The sequence below is a fragment of the Carettochelys insculpta genome, chromosome 3, assembly GCF_033958435.1.
Source record: "Carettochelys insculpta isolate YL-2023 chromosome 3, ASM3395843v1, whole genome shotgun sequence".
In the NCBI taxonomy this organism is placed as follows: Eukaryota; Metazoa; Chordata; order Testudines; family Carettochelyidae; genus Carettochelys; species Carettochelys insculpta.
In genome coordinates, this window is record NC_134139.1 from 4,331,437 (window position 1) to 4,347,558 (window position 16,122).

Below are 16,122 nucleotides of genomic sequence, written 5' to 3' on the forward strand. Positions count from 1 at the left end.
CCTCAGAATGATTCACTAGTCTGAGGTGATTTATAAACACATAAGTTTTACAATGCTTGCATATATTATATATACAGATTTTAACAGCTAATTTCTATCTCAAAAAGGAGGCTAGCATTACCATGTACCACTTTAGTAAAAAAACATCCTTTTAATGGTAAGTTTCCCTCCTGGGATCTTTATTAATGAGATGTTATCAACTTGAGAGGAAATTGCTGCATTTGATATCTTTTGAAGAAGTGATACCGGGGATTTCAATGGCTAATTATTTACAAATAATGTATTTCAGTGGTAGAAATATGAGCTCACATGTTCAGTAAATTTGTCGTGTGAAGATGCTACACACAAACAGTTGCCATTTCAGGCACAATTCCTAAGACTGCATGGACAATTGTGCTGGTTCCCATAGGACCGATCCTTTGCAACAGAAGTAACGCTGCATGAATGTGTGTTCTTAAAATAGTGAAAATCTGGGCCATGAAGTTGCTTGACCATGAGAACTTCACTTTATAATCTGAGTTTCTGTTATCTATTGTGACAGAGGCTCTGACCTGCACTATGAGCTTTAAAACCCTTCACTGAGAAGAGGTCAGATGTTCTGAGGCCGTATTTTTAAGCTTGATCAGTGCACTAGTTCACAATCCAAGCAGCGATTAGCTGAAGTAACTCTTTTTTAGAAAATGTGGACCACGTGTCTCACTGAGTTGGGAAAAAAATCCTTACTTGATAGTTCACAGAGGAAGGATGAATGTAAACATAACCATCATTTTTTGTAACAAACTTCAACTCTTCCAGCTTGGGGTGCCTTTTAACTGCTCCTGTGCTGGTATTCTGATATTTCTTCTCTGGGGTTTTCACCTAAATGTGAAGATAATAAATAGTAATAAAATGATCTCTCATTTGTTCCCTCCCAAAGCAAACTGTCTTTACGCAGGTCTGTTACTCCTTCAACCCAAGAAGAACTGTTAGAGTGGACGACACCGAGAAAGGCCGCTTTAGATGGTGTGGCATTCCAACTTGCATCTCACCCAGTATTTCACTCACTCAGAGCCCTCACGCTGATTCCTTCTAGAAGGCGTCTGATTGGTCTCAGCCCAGAGGTGACTGTGGCAGTATCTAAACCATGGGTGTCCAACCTTTTGGCTTGCCTGGGCCACATTGGCTACGTCTACACGTGCACCCAACTTCGAAATAGCTTATTTCGATGTTGCGACATCGAAATAGGCTATTTCGATGAATAACGTCTACACGTCCTCCAGGGCTGGCAACGTCGATGTTCAACTTCGACGTTGCTCAGCCCAACATCGAAATAGGCACAGCGAGGGAACGTCTACACGCCAAAGTAGCACACATCGAAATAAGGGAGCCAGGCACAGCTGCAGACAGGGTCACGGGGCGGACTCAACAGCAAGTCGCTCCCTTAAAGGGCCCCTCCCAGACACACTTTCATTAAACAGTGCAAGATACACAGAGCCAACAACTAGTTGCAGACCCTGTATATGCAGCACGGACCCCCAGCTGCAGCAGCAGCAGCCAGAAGCCCTGGGCTAAGGGCTGCTGCCCACGGTGACCACAGAGCCCCGCAAGGGCTGGAGAGAGAGAGTATCTCTCAACCCCCCAGCTGATGGCCGCCATGGAGGACCCCGCTATTTCGATGTTGCGGGACGCGGATCGTCTACACGTCCCTACTTCGATGTTGAACGTCGAAGTAGGGCGCTATTCCCATCCCCTCATGGGGTTAGCGACTTCGACGTCTCGCCGCCTAACGTCGATTTCAACTTCGAAATAGCGCCCAACACGTGTAGACGTGACGGGCGCTATTTCGAAGTTACTGCCGCTACTTCGAAGTAGCGTGCACGTGTAGACGCAGCCATTGAGTGAAGATAGTCTTGGGCCGTGTACAAAATATATAATATAGTTAATGTATATAAATCACATAATAATGTTAAAAGTTTACGATCTTGTGGGGCCGCATTACTAGCTGTCCAGGGCCACATGAAGCCCGTGGGCCGCAGGTTGGACACGCCTGATTTAACCCTGCCACTGGAGCACTCTGAAAAGCAGTCAATACAGTTTGGGGGCTGGTTTTTAAGGTTCCAGCTTTCATCCCAGAATTCACTTCCTTCTGTTCATATTCTGTGGCCGATGCACGCTCCTGGCGCATGCTCCTAGCACGTTAATAGCACATAAAAATTAGAGTCTGTTGACCAACAACCTTAGCTGATTATGAGAGTTTTTAAACTGGAGATTGTTTGCCAGCTTAAAGCAACAGAGGCAACACACTCTGCAGAGATAGCAAACCCTTAAACAGGAGACAGTGTGCCAGAATAACCCAGAATCAAAGCACTCAGTACTGATCTGTCATGTGAAGTTGGGGGAGGGATGCAAAGGAAGACGGAAAAGGAAAAAAAGCCCTCTCTTACCTGGACAACATTGGGATACAGAGCGGCACATAATATTGCTGATATCAACTTGACATTCTCTGCATTAGCATTTGCCTGTGAAATACATAAATACAGCAAAGGACCATCACTCCCAGTCACTACCTACCTGTGCCTCATACCAGCGGTCCTATGAAAACCAGGGATTTCCTGATTCTAGAGTATAACTTCATACTAAAACTAAATTGCTCACACCGTTGGCACCCTCTTTTTGAAGCACCTATGTAACTTCAGTGCTCATAATATGAACGGATTCTGCATCCTTGGGTGATGTCTTCATTACACTTTTTTTAAACCTTAAATTATACCGATTGCCAATTTATTAGCAATAGTTAAGGTGTTTGTAAGAGCTAATCTGGACTTTCCCCAGATATTTATTCCAGATTATTAAGAGGTTGATTCCTTGGGCAAATGACAGACCATCTTAGATCAGCATGATGGTGTCTTGCCATTCTGTGCCTGTCCTGCTCCTGAACTGCCAGTCAGCACAGGGAGCTATTAGAACCTACATCAACTGTCTGTACAACTTCATATGTGCTTGCAGCCTCATGCTCTCCTTAGCAAAGCATGCTGCTGTTCTCATAATCCCACCCCCTTTCCCGGCAGATCTGGCATTGCCTGTCTTGCCACAAGGCCACTGCAGGGTGGTTATGAATTTAGCAGTGTGCATGCACCTCAGATTTGGTGTTGCAGAACCAAATATAAAAACCCCAGATGCAAACTCCCTCCGCGTCTGACCCCAGACCTATGTTCTGATACAAGTCCCCTAAATAGAAGCATGAAAGGATTACTATGAAGCCCACTAGATAGCAAGGCAAGCCTGCACTAGCAAGCACACCAGGCCCAAGCGAACATTTGCTGCAAAGGCCATTGGAGACCAAAGTAGCGGTTTAAAGCACTAGTGCTCCAGTTACCTCTTCTCCGGTAGCATCCAAAACACCATCTCCTTGAGAACACCTCTTCTCAATGTCCCTGGCTCTTAGCCCCTCCTTCACAAAGCCGATATCAGACAGCAGTTCTGTGAATTGCCTTTTTAGGCTCGCCATTTCCTACAATTCAACAAAAGCCTTGAAATGTGCCGTGGGCGGGTGAGCTTAGTTCAGACCAGATTACTCATTCTGAACAGCAATCACAAGGCCTATCCTTTGGGATCTCTCGCTACTAGCAATGATCATGTTAATTGCTTACAGTAAGACTCCAGCGTGTATGTAAAAATTCTGTGAAAGGGTACCCTTTTGAAGACATTAACATGAGCTAGGTGGCTCTTGCAGTAAAGGTTCACAAGTTTCCAACCTAGCTTTTGCATTGCTCAGAACTTTCCCAAGCCAATTCCTCCCGAGCCAAAATATTCCAGCGTTGGTCTGAGGGGAGGGTTGAGTTACAAATTAAACATGTATGATTACAGGCTCAGACAGTTAAAGTTACAGTAAGTAACGTCTGCACGGTCTTGGCTGAGCTTGGAAGGAGTTCAGAGGGATGGGGCAGGATGCAGAGGTGAAATAAAGACAGACGTGATTGACAAGATGATGGAGGTTACTGACTTTTTTTTTTTTTTAATTAATCCTGAAAAATACTGAATTAAAACAAACTTACTTGAAGAACTCTTACTGATAAGAAGTTCTCCCTGCAATAGATGTAGCTTGCATGATAGCTTTCTTTTGTACTTAAGCGCCACCCCTAAATAATTGAAAACAACAAACTTCATGAGTAACACACTACATTTCAGAATGCGTACACACTTTTGATAGGGGTCACTGATTTTTAGCTTACCTTATAAGCCTGCAGAAGAGCCAAGTAATCGCTGTTTCCCATTGCAAATTCCATCTTTTTTTTGTTTGCTTCCTCTCTTTTATCCCACGGAGACACCTAAATAGATAAATTGACAAATTTCATCTCTGCTTCTCTCTTTGTTGCTCCCAGGTGCTTTAGCACCCCAATCCATGTTCTCTGAGCTATGGGTCATTTGTAGTCCTTATATTTTATACCCATGATAAAAATAGTTAACTATGCAGCAATTGAAGTTTTCTGCATTGCCTATGTAGATTCATGCTGTAGGAGATACATGCTGTAACTCACTGGTCCCAGAACAATCCCATTGCAATAGGGGAGGTCTGCAAACTGATTGCAGATTTGATATGATAAAAAGCTTCATTTCCAGAACAGCCCTAAGCAACTGTTTCCCTTATGCTAAATTCTTCAACCGTCAAGAAACGGAAGGGAGGGTCAACAGGAACTCCCAATGCAGACCTCACTGAAGGAGATTCGGAAGCATAAGAAAGGTCTTGTCTACACTAGAAAAAGCCCTGAATCCACCACTGATCCACTGATGACTGGGAATGAATGTCTCAGAGCTGTACGCTTGAAAGGGAAATGCCTCTGCATCAGGCCCTGTGTGTGTCAACAGGTGGCTCAGAGCCCTCCTCTGGATCTGCACTGGGCCCAGTCCTATAAAAAACACATATCTTGAGAAACCCTAACAATTTCATACAACTAAAACTGGAAGGAGAAATTGTGTAACAGGGAATAAAAAAGGAAGGAAAAGAAAGTCTGAGAGCCTCCTGCGTTCTCTGGGCAGAGAACAGTTATGATTTAATAAAACAGACGGGCAGCTGACGTACAGGCACCAAACACAATTATGCTGCTCTAGAATGCACTCAGGACTTCTGCAACTTCAAAAGCGAGGGATCTGCAGAGGCAATTTTGTGACTGTTTTGTCCACAATAAAGACAGTACCATTAACGACAGCTGGCAAAACCATACGCTGAAATGCAGTGCTCAGTCCTGACCTTTGATACGAGGTTGCAGATGGCTTTACGCAGACGTGTAAAAACTGCAGCCATCCAACATACAGAACAGCAGTGGATTTTACAAGCTAAGGTGACATGCGCGCACACAGCCTGAGATCTGGAATAGACAATACATATACTCCAAGCTTAGAATTGTCAGCTTTGTAACCACCACCTACACTACCTCTCCACCGCTTCCAAACGCAGGCAGGGCAGAAGAAGGAAAGCAACAGCTGTAATTACACCAGGACTTTTGCTTGCACGTTTGTAGATTGTGTTTCTGAACTCAGCGAGAATTAAAAATTGAAGTTTTATTAACTAGTTAATATTTATAATTACTTCAGTCCTTGATCAATGTCATACTCTTGAACAAGACCTCTTGGTCTTATTTTGGCCTCTGCTTACATTCACAATAGCTTTTAGTTACTTTTATGCCAAAGAATTCCATCCTCCAGTACAACGTAATGTTCTTTGTATTTTAGATCGAACTGATCTGGATACATCTGTCACTGGGCATGTACTTAAAATGACTGTTTCCAGCTGAGACAAACATTTCATACCAGTATAAAAATCTCTGTGCAGCAAGTGGCAACGGTAACAAATGTAAGACTAATATGTTGTAGCATACGACAATATTCACTTTTGAATACAACACGTTACTTTCAACTCCTGACACAAAGATGTAGTTTAGAGTGAGGTACTTACAAAAGGAGACTTAGAGGCCAGACTCGCTGCTATTGTTAGTGCAGGATCCAGGCAACGGAAAATGGTGCCGAAGAGCATTAGTTTTCCAATTCTCACATCGACAGGCAGGGAAGCCAAGTGATACCCCAAGGGGGTGAGTTTTTCATTGGGAGTTAAAGCTCCCAAGTCCTGCAGTCGCAGTTTCGATGCTTGCAGAGATTCGATTCTTGGAGGCTCAATCAGCTGGGATAAGACAGATTGAAGGCCATGTGCAGAAAACATATCCAAAATCTTAATTCTTAAGGAAAAAGGAGACAACTCAGTCAGCTGACATAGGACAATGCAACAAGTTTTTTTTCAGTTCACTGAGAATGTCCTCTCCATGTTCTGGTTCTTAGACGGGCCATGCCAGTGGGAGCACAGCCAGCCAGTACTCCCTGGTCTAGACCGACTTCCTGCTGACTTTCTGATCCACTGCAAGATTCTGATCCTTAATCTTTGAAAGCCTTTAACGAGCAAGGGGTAATCTATCCCAGGTGGCCTCTTCTCCACACCTTGCCGCTGCAGGGTCAGGGGCTGTGAACAGCCAATGACTAGGGAAGCTGTTACAACTTTAGAGCAGGACAAGCTCAGATCGGATGACCATCATTATATGAAACAGGATTCATCTTTTATACAGGCCCTCCAAACCATAAAGCTAATAGTTGTCATGCCTCTTGGCAGAAAGCCAAGATGGCATAATTCAACCCAGGAAGTGGCCCAAAACAAGTGAGGAAGAACTTTGATCCCCTAGACCTGATTCAAAGCCCATTCACATCAATGGGAAGACTCCAGTTTGTGTCACTGGGCTTTGCCTTTGCAAACATACCCTCTGACACTAAATTAATGGCACTGTGTTGCCTCCTAGAAGTCTCCATTTGGTACAGGAATGTCTGGAGTGGATTGTCAAAGGAATGGCCAAGGAAACGGTGAGTGGAGGACAGGTTGGAGGGAGGGGAGGAGTTGGGAGAAAGGAGACAAGGATGGAAGAGAAAATGGGTGGCAAACACTTTGAGGGAGACAGCAGGCAGCAGCACGTGGGTGGAAAGACCAAGGTCCCGAAGCAAAGGTAGAATGGCAGTCAGCAGAGCTGGGAGCAATAAACAGCCAATCAAGAATACAGAGTGACCAGAGGAAGACATCAGGAGCTCGGTGGGGGTGGGTTAATTCTGCTGCTCTGAGCTGGAGAGGGGGCCCGTGTGGAGGCTGGCTCTTTGATCACACTGATGATGGTTTACCTGAGACAGAGCTGTTCCAAAGGCACTCTTTGTATTTCAGGTAATTGCTGCTTTACAAGGTGGTGGTTGTAGTGATGGCTACTGAAAAGATGGAAACAGACTCCAGAGGCTACACGCCCCGCACGTCCTTTCCTTTGCAATGCGTTGGCTTTGGACACAAAGGTGTCTTCTAGACTTTCCATTCCTTTGCTTGGGTCATATCTACAAGAGGAAACAAAGCAAAACGGAGGAGGACAGGTGTTTCACCGCCAGCAGGTGAAGAGTACTGATGCTGAAGCTCAAGCAGAGAGGCACTGCCAGCTTTTGGAAGGCCAAAATTACCAACGCTGTGAATGTACATTGGTAACAGGGCCATGCACATTTTCTCTGTCTCCTCAACAGATATGAATTCATATGTTCATGTGGTGGACAGTTTTTGTAAATAGGGGCAGGCCGAAGACACCATTTTCTGAGATCACAATTCTACCAGAATAATCCCCGTACCTCTTCTCTTTCATTTTTCCAGAATCAATCACAAAGACCACATCATCAATGGTGATGGACGTTTCTGCAATGTTCGTTGATATGATGATCTTGGTAACTCCAACAGGAGGCTTGAGGAACACAGACTGCTGGTCTTCACTGGACAGTGAGGAATGGAGTGGATAAATAACACAGCTGGAAGAGAAAGACGAGTGTGTGCTTATCCTGGCAGCATTTCTTCCTCTCAACATCTACCCATTCACACAAGCTGTAGCCCAGACTATTGCAGGTTGTACATTCGTAGTCCCAAAATGGAGCCCATATGCAGCCCACGCCTCTTGTCTGAACCTTGAAATGCCCCTCCACCACTTTAGAAAGGGCCACTGATTACAGGGTGAGGAGGAAGAGGTATGAACATAGCTCCACGCTACACTTCACTGTGAGCTCCTCGGGTGGATGCAGTCACAGGCAGAATGCATCCAAGAGAGCTTATTTGTAAATTATCAAATAATAGGATTTGATGGCTGATGGCCAGACCTGACGGAAGTGAGCCTGGAGTTTGAAGGATCAAAAAATCCAAGACCCTTCCCTTAAGAGTCTACCAGCAATCTGGATTTTCTTGATTCTCTCCATAGTACCATAAGCTCTTACACTGAACAGATCTGGTTCCTTAAGTAACTCTGTAACAGGGTTTAAACCTCACCCTGTACTGAGGCCACAGCCCCTCCCTGCACTATTGCCTTTAAAATATTCCCAGCGAGGAAGGACAGTCTTCGGGAGAGCTAGGTTTTGGTCTCTGCTGAGGGGTCCCTGAGAGCAGAGCTCTAGCAAGCTGCCAGGTGGGAGCTCTCCTTCTCTCCCCAAAGCAGGTGAGGGTGTCTGCTGGGTTTTTTAATATCCCCGTAAGCATCTCTATTTACTCACCAGAAGGCTTAGGGAGCCTTGTAGTTATGGGGTCTGCATATCTGCTTCAAGGGCTTAGCTAGGTGCTTTCTGAAAGACTGACTTTAGGTATAACCAGGGCTGCCTCAAGATTTACACAGTTCCTTCTGTGGGTACCGCTATTGCGCTGTGAAATGTGGTGACCGTAACACATCCAGCTATTGTCATTCAGCCTAACCAGGAAAATAACTTTTTGTTTAAATGTAACCTTTAGATGATTGTGAGCTAACTAATGCTTGGAATAGCTTCCCTCCAAGTTTTAGCTTATTTTTCCTTGTTCCTCGACTTCTTCCTGCCCATTCCCACAATTTAGCATCTTTAACCTTGGAAACACCCAATACTTCACAGCAATAAAAATGCAGGTGTTTCTGAAGTGCAATACGAGGTGACAGATAAAGAGAGACACTACATTTTCAGCCTTCCAACTGGATCATCTTAGCTAGCATATGAGCTTTCAATGCAGACAGCACATAATGATTGCCTAAGTTCTTATCTAACACCCATTATTGTGGTATCTGACTGCCTCTCAAAATTCCTAAGTTATGTATATCTGGGTCACCAGACCAGCAACTTTCCCTTCCCCAGTTTGAAGAAACAGGATGAGAACTTACCTCGCACATTTGCACTAAGTGTACGATGGCTGAGCCACTGCACCAACACAGAAAGGACCTGCTCCAAGTGTAGCAGCAATGGAGATAATAGCATGTAAGCCTTCTCCATCACCAGTGCTCTCCAAAGTAATCCACATTCATCACTGGAGACAGGTATCGAGTTTAAACTGAAGGCAACTTTTAAAAAATCACGTTCTTTACCCTTGAGTTGATTTCCATACACTAATAGTTTGGGGACACTCTTGACTTACCGTTTACTGTGCCTGTTATTGAAAAGGGGATTAGACTGTAGCTGTTCATAAAGCATCTTAATTTCTGCTAGACCAGGCAAAAATATCAATACAGCACCTGTAGATATGGGGAGGGATGAAAACAGTCAACAGAACAGTTCAGCTACAATGCCCTGTTATACTTTGATGTTACCACTGTGCAAAAGGGGCCCAGTTAAAGGTGGAGCTGCATTTTGTTATGCACTATACATAGGGTGACCATATCTTCCTAACCAAAATACAGGACAGGGAAATATGGGGAGCAGGGGCAGCTCGTCCCGGTTCCACCAAGACTTGGGGAGCTGGGAAGTAGGTGGCAGCCGCTGGTGCTCCCTGGGAGCCCCGGGGAAGCAGCAGGGATGCGGCAGCCGCCCACACTGCCTTGAGGCTAGGGAAGTGACTCTTGCCAGCAGCTGCTCACAGAAAATGTCAGTGGGGGAGGGCCCATATATGGAACAATTAGTCCCTTTTAAAAATAAGTAGGGATGCCTTTTTGGCATCCCAAATATGGGACTGTCCTACCTAATAAGGGACGGATGGTCACTTTAACTGTTCAAACTCACAGGTACCAATGACCCGTCCAAAAGAATCTACAGCAGACATCACCATACTGTCAAAAGTACATCTTTTTGATCAAGTTTTCGTTTCAGCCCCACGTACCTACATACAACTCTGCCCAGCCCTACAGATATTAGTGGCCTTGCCACTCTGATAGACTCAGATGTCCTCGGATGAAAATCAGAAGTGATGGAAATTTTGTTTTGGACGAAAGCGTCAGCATGGCACCACGTTTGTGAACAAAGAGCTGAGACATGCAAGCCCCGTTACACAACCCTGGTTACCTGGTGGGTATGAGTGTCTGCCATTGACTATCCACTCCAGCAGAGCCTCTATCAATTCCAGATTAACTTTGTCCAAGTCCATGGCAGCCATTGTTTTTAACACTGATTTACTGACCCCTGAAAGAGAAATTCAAACAGGGTAGGGCACAGGTGAGTTGGTGTCTCATAAAAGCATTGGCCTGCTAAACCCAGGGTTGTGAATTCAATCCCTGAGGGGACCATTTCGGGGTCTGCGGCAAATAGATTTAAAAAAATCTGTCAGGGCTGGTGATAGGTCCTGCTGTGCATGCAGGGGACTGGACTCGATGACCTCTGAAGGTCCCTTCCAGCTCTGTGAGACAGGTATAAAAGAGCACATACTACACAGTTAGCAGAGATATGGCCACACAGAGGATCAGCAGCCTTTCAGCGAGCAGGGTTCTGTTGCCCCATAGATATGGCTGGCAGGAAGTTTACTGTCTCTGAGCTGAGTCTGTTCCGCCTTCCCCCATTCAGTTTCTGGGCTCTCTCCGTCTTCCACACTTGACCTCTTCTCATTAACTCTCCCACTCCACTTGCTCACACCCCACTGGGTCTTGTATGCTCCCAATGCACTGCACTCCCTATGTGCCATGTCTCATTAACAAACGCACTGGTGCCAGTCCAGCACCACTCACCCATGCTGGTGCCATGCAGGAGCTGGAACTGCCATGGGGGCAGATGAGGACTGGCACCAGAGAGAGGTCTCCAGGACCCCGCATACAAATTCCATCCTCTCTCCTCCTAGTATTTAATTTCTTAAAGAAATAGACACCCTTGCAAAACCTCTTCGTCATTAGGGCTACTACAATCTGCATTCTGCAGCCACCAGAAGGATTACAATGAACAGGCCATGGGCTGGATAACACAATGCAACCTTACTGGGTCGCTATTTTATAAGTTAATATACCACCCAGTGGAGTCCAGCAGCAAAGTCCTGGAACAGGAGCCACCCATCGGCATTTTCACTGCAGTCAAGTCTAGTCTTCTAGAAAAACCAGAGGCCTTTGGCAAAGAGGCTCTCAAAGTGAACAACTAGCAGCCTGCACAGCTCTTCAAGGACATCTGTGGAAGGAAACCCTTAGAGAACCAAGCAATAGGGCAAGGTAGGGGTAGAGAGGAAGGGGCCTGGAAGAGAGTTTCTTTCTCTCTCTTCTGAGGTGCTCCACAGAATGAAAAGCTGAATAGGAGACCCCTGTTTTGAAAGCTCTCAAGACACCCAAGTGGAAAGAGGTGGCGAGGGAAAGAGATCTCGCTTCACCCAAGATCCATATCCAGGATGACTATCAGGGGAAAAGGAAGTGAAAATCAACCAGTTGTTTTAAAAAGGGAAAGCAATGCCAGCAGTAATATGTAAGCATGGTGCTTTCCCATGTTAAGCACTCTTTCACAGTAGGCTTTGGCTCTATTTCCACAGTATAACTGTGGAAGAGGATTTTTCTTCCTTAGCTGGCCACGGGCAGGGGCGGGGGAGGTTATACCAACACTTACAGTACATGAACACAGCATCACAGAAATGTAGGGCTGGAAGGGACCTCAAGTAAGCCTAGATCATCTGTAACAGGCTATTCTCGGCATCCTTCTTAAGTGTTTAACTACCTTCCTAGTTAGAAAGTTTTCCTCTTATTTAACTTACATCTCCCTTGCTGCAAATGAGACCAATTACTTCTTGTCATGTTTTCACTGGACACGGAAAACAATCAACCAGCCTTCTCTTTAAAACAGCCCTTCACGTATTTGAATACTTTTATCAAGTTACTTAAAAGCTCTCTTTTCTCATGACTAAACATGCCCAGGTTTTTTGTGTTTTTTTTTTTTTTTTTTAAAAAAACAAACAAACAAACAACCTTTCTTCATAGGTCAGGTTTTCTACACCTCATTGTTTTTATTGTCCTCTACTGGGCTCTCCAATTTGTCCACATCTTTCTTTCAGTGTAGTGCCTAAAACTGGACACAGTACTCCTGCTGAGGTCTCACCAGTATCAGGTGGAGTGAGACAATTACCTTCTCTATGACATGCCTGTTAATACTTCACAAAATAGTCAATGCTACACCACAAAACCTCAAATTATGAAAGTGTGTAGAATACTTTACAGTACATTCAAGAGTACCAAACAGTGCTCCCTGTAAGCTGAGTGCTTGTGCAGCAGCAAAGGAGAATTTCAAACACCACCCAGATGATTAGCAGAGCGCCCACAACTAGTTTTTCATTTTTACTGGTGGTGCACATACAATTTATTCTGCACATGGATGGTAAACACTACAGGGAACATCGCCAGCTGGGTTTGTATATAAGCTTCCTGTGATTTGTGAGCTAGAAAGCGATTACCTTTGTATCGTATCAGGAGCTGTTTAAAAGTTAGTTGCTGGTCTGGGACTGAATCCTTCACAGTACTGTCATCCTCTTCCTCTAGGAGGTGAGCACGTCTTAGATCGTCCTCTACTTCTTCCATCGCGGTTCTCTTGTGTCTTTCTAGAAGCTTCTTTTCTGGCCCTCGCTTCGTGTTCTTCATGTACGGACTACCATTCCCTAAGACATATCTGGACAGAAGCAGAGAGAATCCCATCACACAGAAAGCAGTTTGTAGAGTTGGCCCTTTACATTAAGCTTTCAAGGTATTATACCATGCCCGTCACCATAGGCCCCGCATGCTTTACAAATTTATGTAAAGAATATGAGTGGGTAATCACAGCCTCAAACTCTCTGGTCAGTCATTTTTTCAGCAGCACAAAGAGAGCTGGGAATGTTAGCTCATTCTTTGCATAAGCAGTTAGCACAGACCATAAGGCCTGACTGGTCTTTTAGAATACTCACATGGAACAATCTGATCCACCTTGTACTTAGCTTGGTTGTTTAGAGGACTTTTCCCAGATCTGAAGAAGAGCTCCATGGGGTGCAAAAACTCTCTCACCAACAGAAGTTGGCCAATAAAAGACTCAGCTAGACATACCTACTGTCTCTAATATACCCGCAGCAACACAGCTACAACTATGCGGCATACGACAATGAAACCATTCCAAAGGGCAGTTCCTTGTGAGAATGCTGTCTATGATTTCATACCTCGTCACGGCAATTGCATCTTCCAGAAAAAACTGATCCACTGGGAACGTCCGACCTACAGAGAAAGGAGAACATTAAAGCAAAAAGTGAGCAGCTGTTTCTGGAGCGGAGGTTGGGGAGGGGACAGCCTTCCCAATTCCTCACACTGGCGCTTCACCCCTTGTCCCACCTTCATGAATGTAACAGCGCTATTGAGGCTCTTTTAGCACTATACACCAGTCAGTAACCAATCTTCCTTCTATTTTCTTCCATTCGTGGGCAGAAAAAAATTTTGTTATGTGCACCAAGGCACATTCAGATGAGCTCCACTACTGGAAACACAGGCTGCCGGCTGTGGGTATTGAGGGCACTCTGCTAACCAGCTGGGTGGCACCTGAACTCTCCTGGATAGCCACCCAAGTACAGAGCCTCCAGGGAACACGGTCGGTAACATAGCTCAGTCCAGAACAAAAGACTGATGTTTTCAAGAATGCTGATGGTATTCATTGAGCTTACACAAGGAGAATGCCGGGAGCGAGGTAATTTGGTGCGGTAATAGGATGAGAGGAAGCTACATGTGTCCATCTAGTTAGGTATTTATATAATGCTCTGTGTGAGAGCCAAGCATTTTATAAATGGGGGCTTACGCATACGCTTCTCAGCTCGACCCCCTCCCCGTTTACCAAAACGGGAGGGATTGTTTTTCCTGTTTGGAGAAAAAAAAACTGTCCAAGAGTTGGGTCTTGCATTTTGTCTTGGGAGACAAAGTTCCTTGCTATTTTTCGATCTTGCAGGCGTTTCAGAGCCGTAGGCCAACCACCATGGCAGCTCTCTCTCCAGATGCCCTTGTCACAGAACACTCCATCATTCTGAGGATTGCAGCAAGGTCAAGTTGCCTGTGAAATAACTGAGGCCCAGCATAACGAGTTGTGAAGATCACAGTCAGCACCTTAAGCTTGATCTGGTATTTGATGGGTAGCCGCTGACCTGGGTTAGTCAGCAGGTGGGTTCTGTGTGTTGCACCAGCTGGAGTTTTAGTAGCTATGGGTACCTCCCATGCATAAATATAGTGCAATACTGAAGGTTGTAACTATGACTGAGTCTGCAGCTGGCAGAATGGGACAATATCTCCTGGCCAGTCAACAGGAGGTAAAAGGCATTTTGTTGCTAATTGAATATTCAGTTCACTGAGGAACCTAAGATGACAACAGAATGTAAAACACGGACAAGGGGCAGCAGCAACAGGGAACAGTCTCCCTCTTTGGAACATGTCCAATGGCATCTCCTCTGCTTTACCTGGGTTTAGCAACCAACACCTGCTCTTCCTCCCGGCACTGTCCTGACTGGGGATTATCATTTGATAAAGCATCTCCAGCTACGTGCTAACTAAAAACTTTTATGAATCACTTATTTACCAAATTCCTATCTTTAAAAAAAAAAAAAAAAAAACACAGCAAAGCATTTTAGTCTCAACTGATTCTCTATATTTTAAGTTAATTTAACTAGCCCAGCAATTCATAAAATATCTACTGCTATTCAACAACTGCTTTATTGATGGAGCAGAAGTCAGTGAGTATTACTCACTGGCAAACCTAGATGCTGGAGATGGTGCTATGTAATCCCAAGGCAGATAGTCAGATGGTAAATCCCAATCCTGGTATTTCATCTGCTTGAGAAGGCAATGGCTGGGAGCAAGGGCGCCTGCAGGGCACTGTTCCTGACAAAGGAAGTTATTCTTCACAGTGCCCTAAGGATCAACCCCTACTGGCCGTAAAGTGGCAACGTTATTGAGACTCTGGAGGAATTCCCTTAGCCAGAGGAAAAAGTGGCCAGATGAGATCTAACCAGGGAAGAGGGATGTTCTAGAGACAACATAAGGATTCATGAATGAACACAGGTACAGCAGCAACCTAGGACCTAGCTCCTGAACTCCTCTTGCTTGCAAGCACTCTACTGTAGCCAGACGGGACTTGTCTTCTGTGGGGAAAACTCCTTGCTAAATACATACAGCCAAAAAGATAGAAAATGAATAAAAATAGTATTGAGCTCAGTGTGATTTCCCTACACATAAAAAACAGTTACACATTTATAAGTGCGTCTTATGACAACTTGTAACAGTGCATATTTTCAGGGACAGAGTCTCAGACCTGCAGTTTTATTAAGTAAAATTATACAAAGGGCCCTAAGGCTCATGCCCTTTATAACCTGTGGTATGATCACCACTAGGGAAGGGAAATCCTCAGCTTGACACACTTGCCTTTAACCAGAGATTGTTTGTAACCCCTATCACTAAGCTGATCAGTGCTATTACCTCATAGGCAACAGTGTAACATACCCTAACAGAGAAGCACTCCCCACTTTATTGTAACATTTCTCAACTAAGCTGAACTCAAGCCTATAACAGAACTTGCAATGGATAATAAAAAAATAACTGTTCTTCACCTGGTATGTTAATAACGGGACAGGCGTTAAAGTACTGAGAGAAAAGCTCTGCATTCAAGGTGGCACTCATTAGTATAATACGCAGGTCTGGCCTCTGACACACAATATCCTTCAAAACCAGCAGCAAGAAGTCACTGAAGAAAACAAGCAAAAGACATCTGAATTTCTTCAGTGTTAATTCCCAAATCTCTTCTCTCCTGAGTCTGCTCCATTGCCTGGTGTCTCCACAAGTCTAGCAAGCACACCATGTCAAGCTGCACTCACAAAGGTGCCCCTCTGGTTACAGCCTTTAGCTAGGAATTTGGTAA

At 44.8% G+C, this 16,122-nt stretch overlaps 1 protein-coding gene across 1 annotated transcript in view; it reads right to left on the reverse strand.

Moving 5' to 3' along the window:
* Window positions 1-16,122, reverse strand: part of DHX57 (DExH-box helicase 57) — a 45,677-nt gene that overhangs the window by 14,820 nt on the left and 14,735 nt on the right. The window contains exons 10-22 of the mRNA XM_074989283.1: window positions 15,815-15,948; window positions 13,394-13,448; window positions 12,662-12,873; window positions 10,315-10,431; window positions 9,455-9,551; window positions 7,672-7,845; window positions 7,189-7,389; window positions 5,933-6,209; window positions 4,212-4,307; window positions 4,035-4,118; window positions 3,356-3,490; window positions 2,424-2,498; window positions 724-858 (exon numbers count right to left, since the gene is read on the reverse strand). Of these exons, the coding sequence (XP_074845384.1) occupies window positions 724-858; window positions 2,424-2,498; window positions 3,356-3,490; window positions 4,035-4,118; window positions 4,212-4,307; window positions 5,933-6,209; window positions 7,189-7,389; window positions 7,672-7,845; window positions 9,455-9,551; window positions 10,315-10,431; window positions 12,662-12,873; window positions 13,394-13,448; window positions 15,815-15,948 (1,792 nt within the window). The remainder of the gene's footprint in view (window positions 1-723; window positions 859-2,423; window positions 2,499-3,355; window positions 3,491-4,034; window positions 4,119-4,211; window positions 4,308-5,932; window positions 6,210-7,188; window positions 7,390-7,671; window positions 7,846-9,454; window positions 9,552-10,314; window positions 10,432-12,661; window positions 12,874-13,393; window positions 13,449-15,814; window positions 15,949-16,122) is intronic.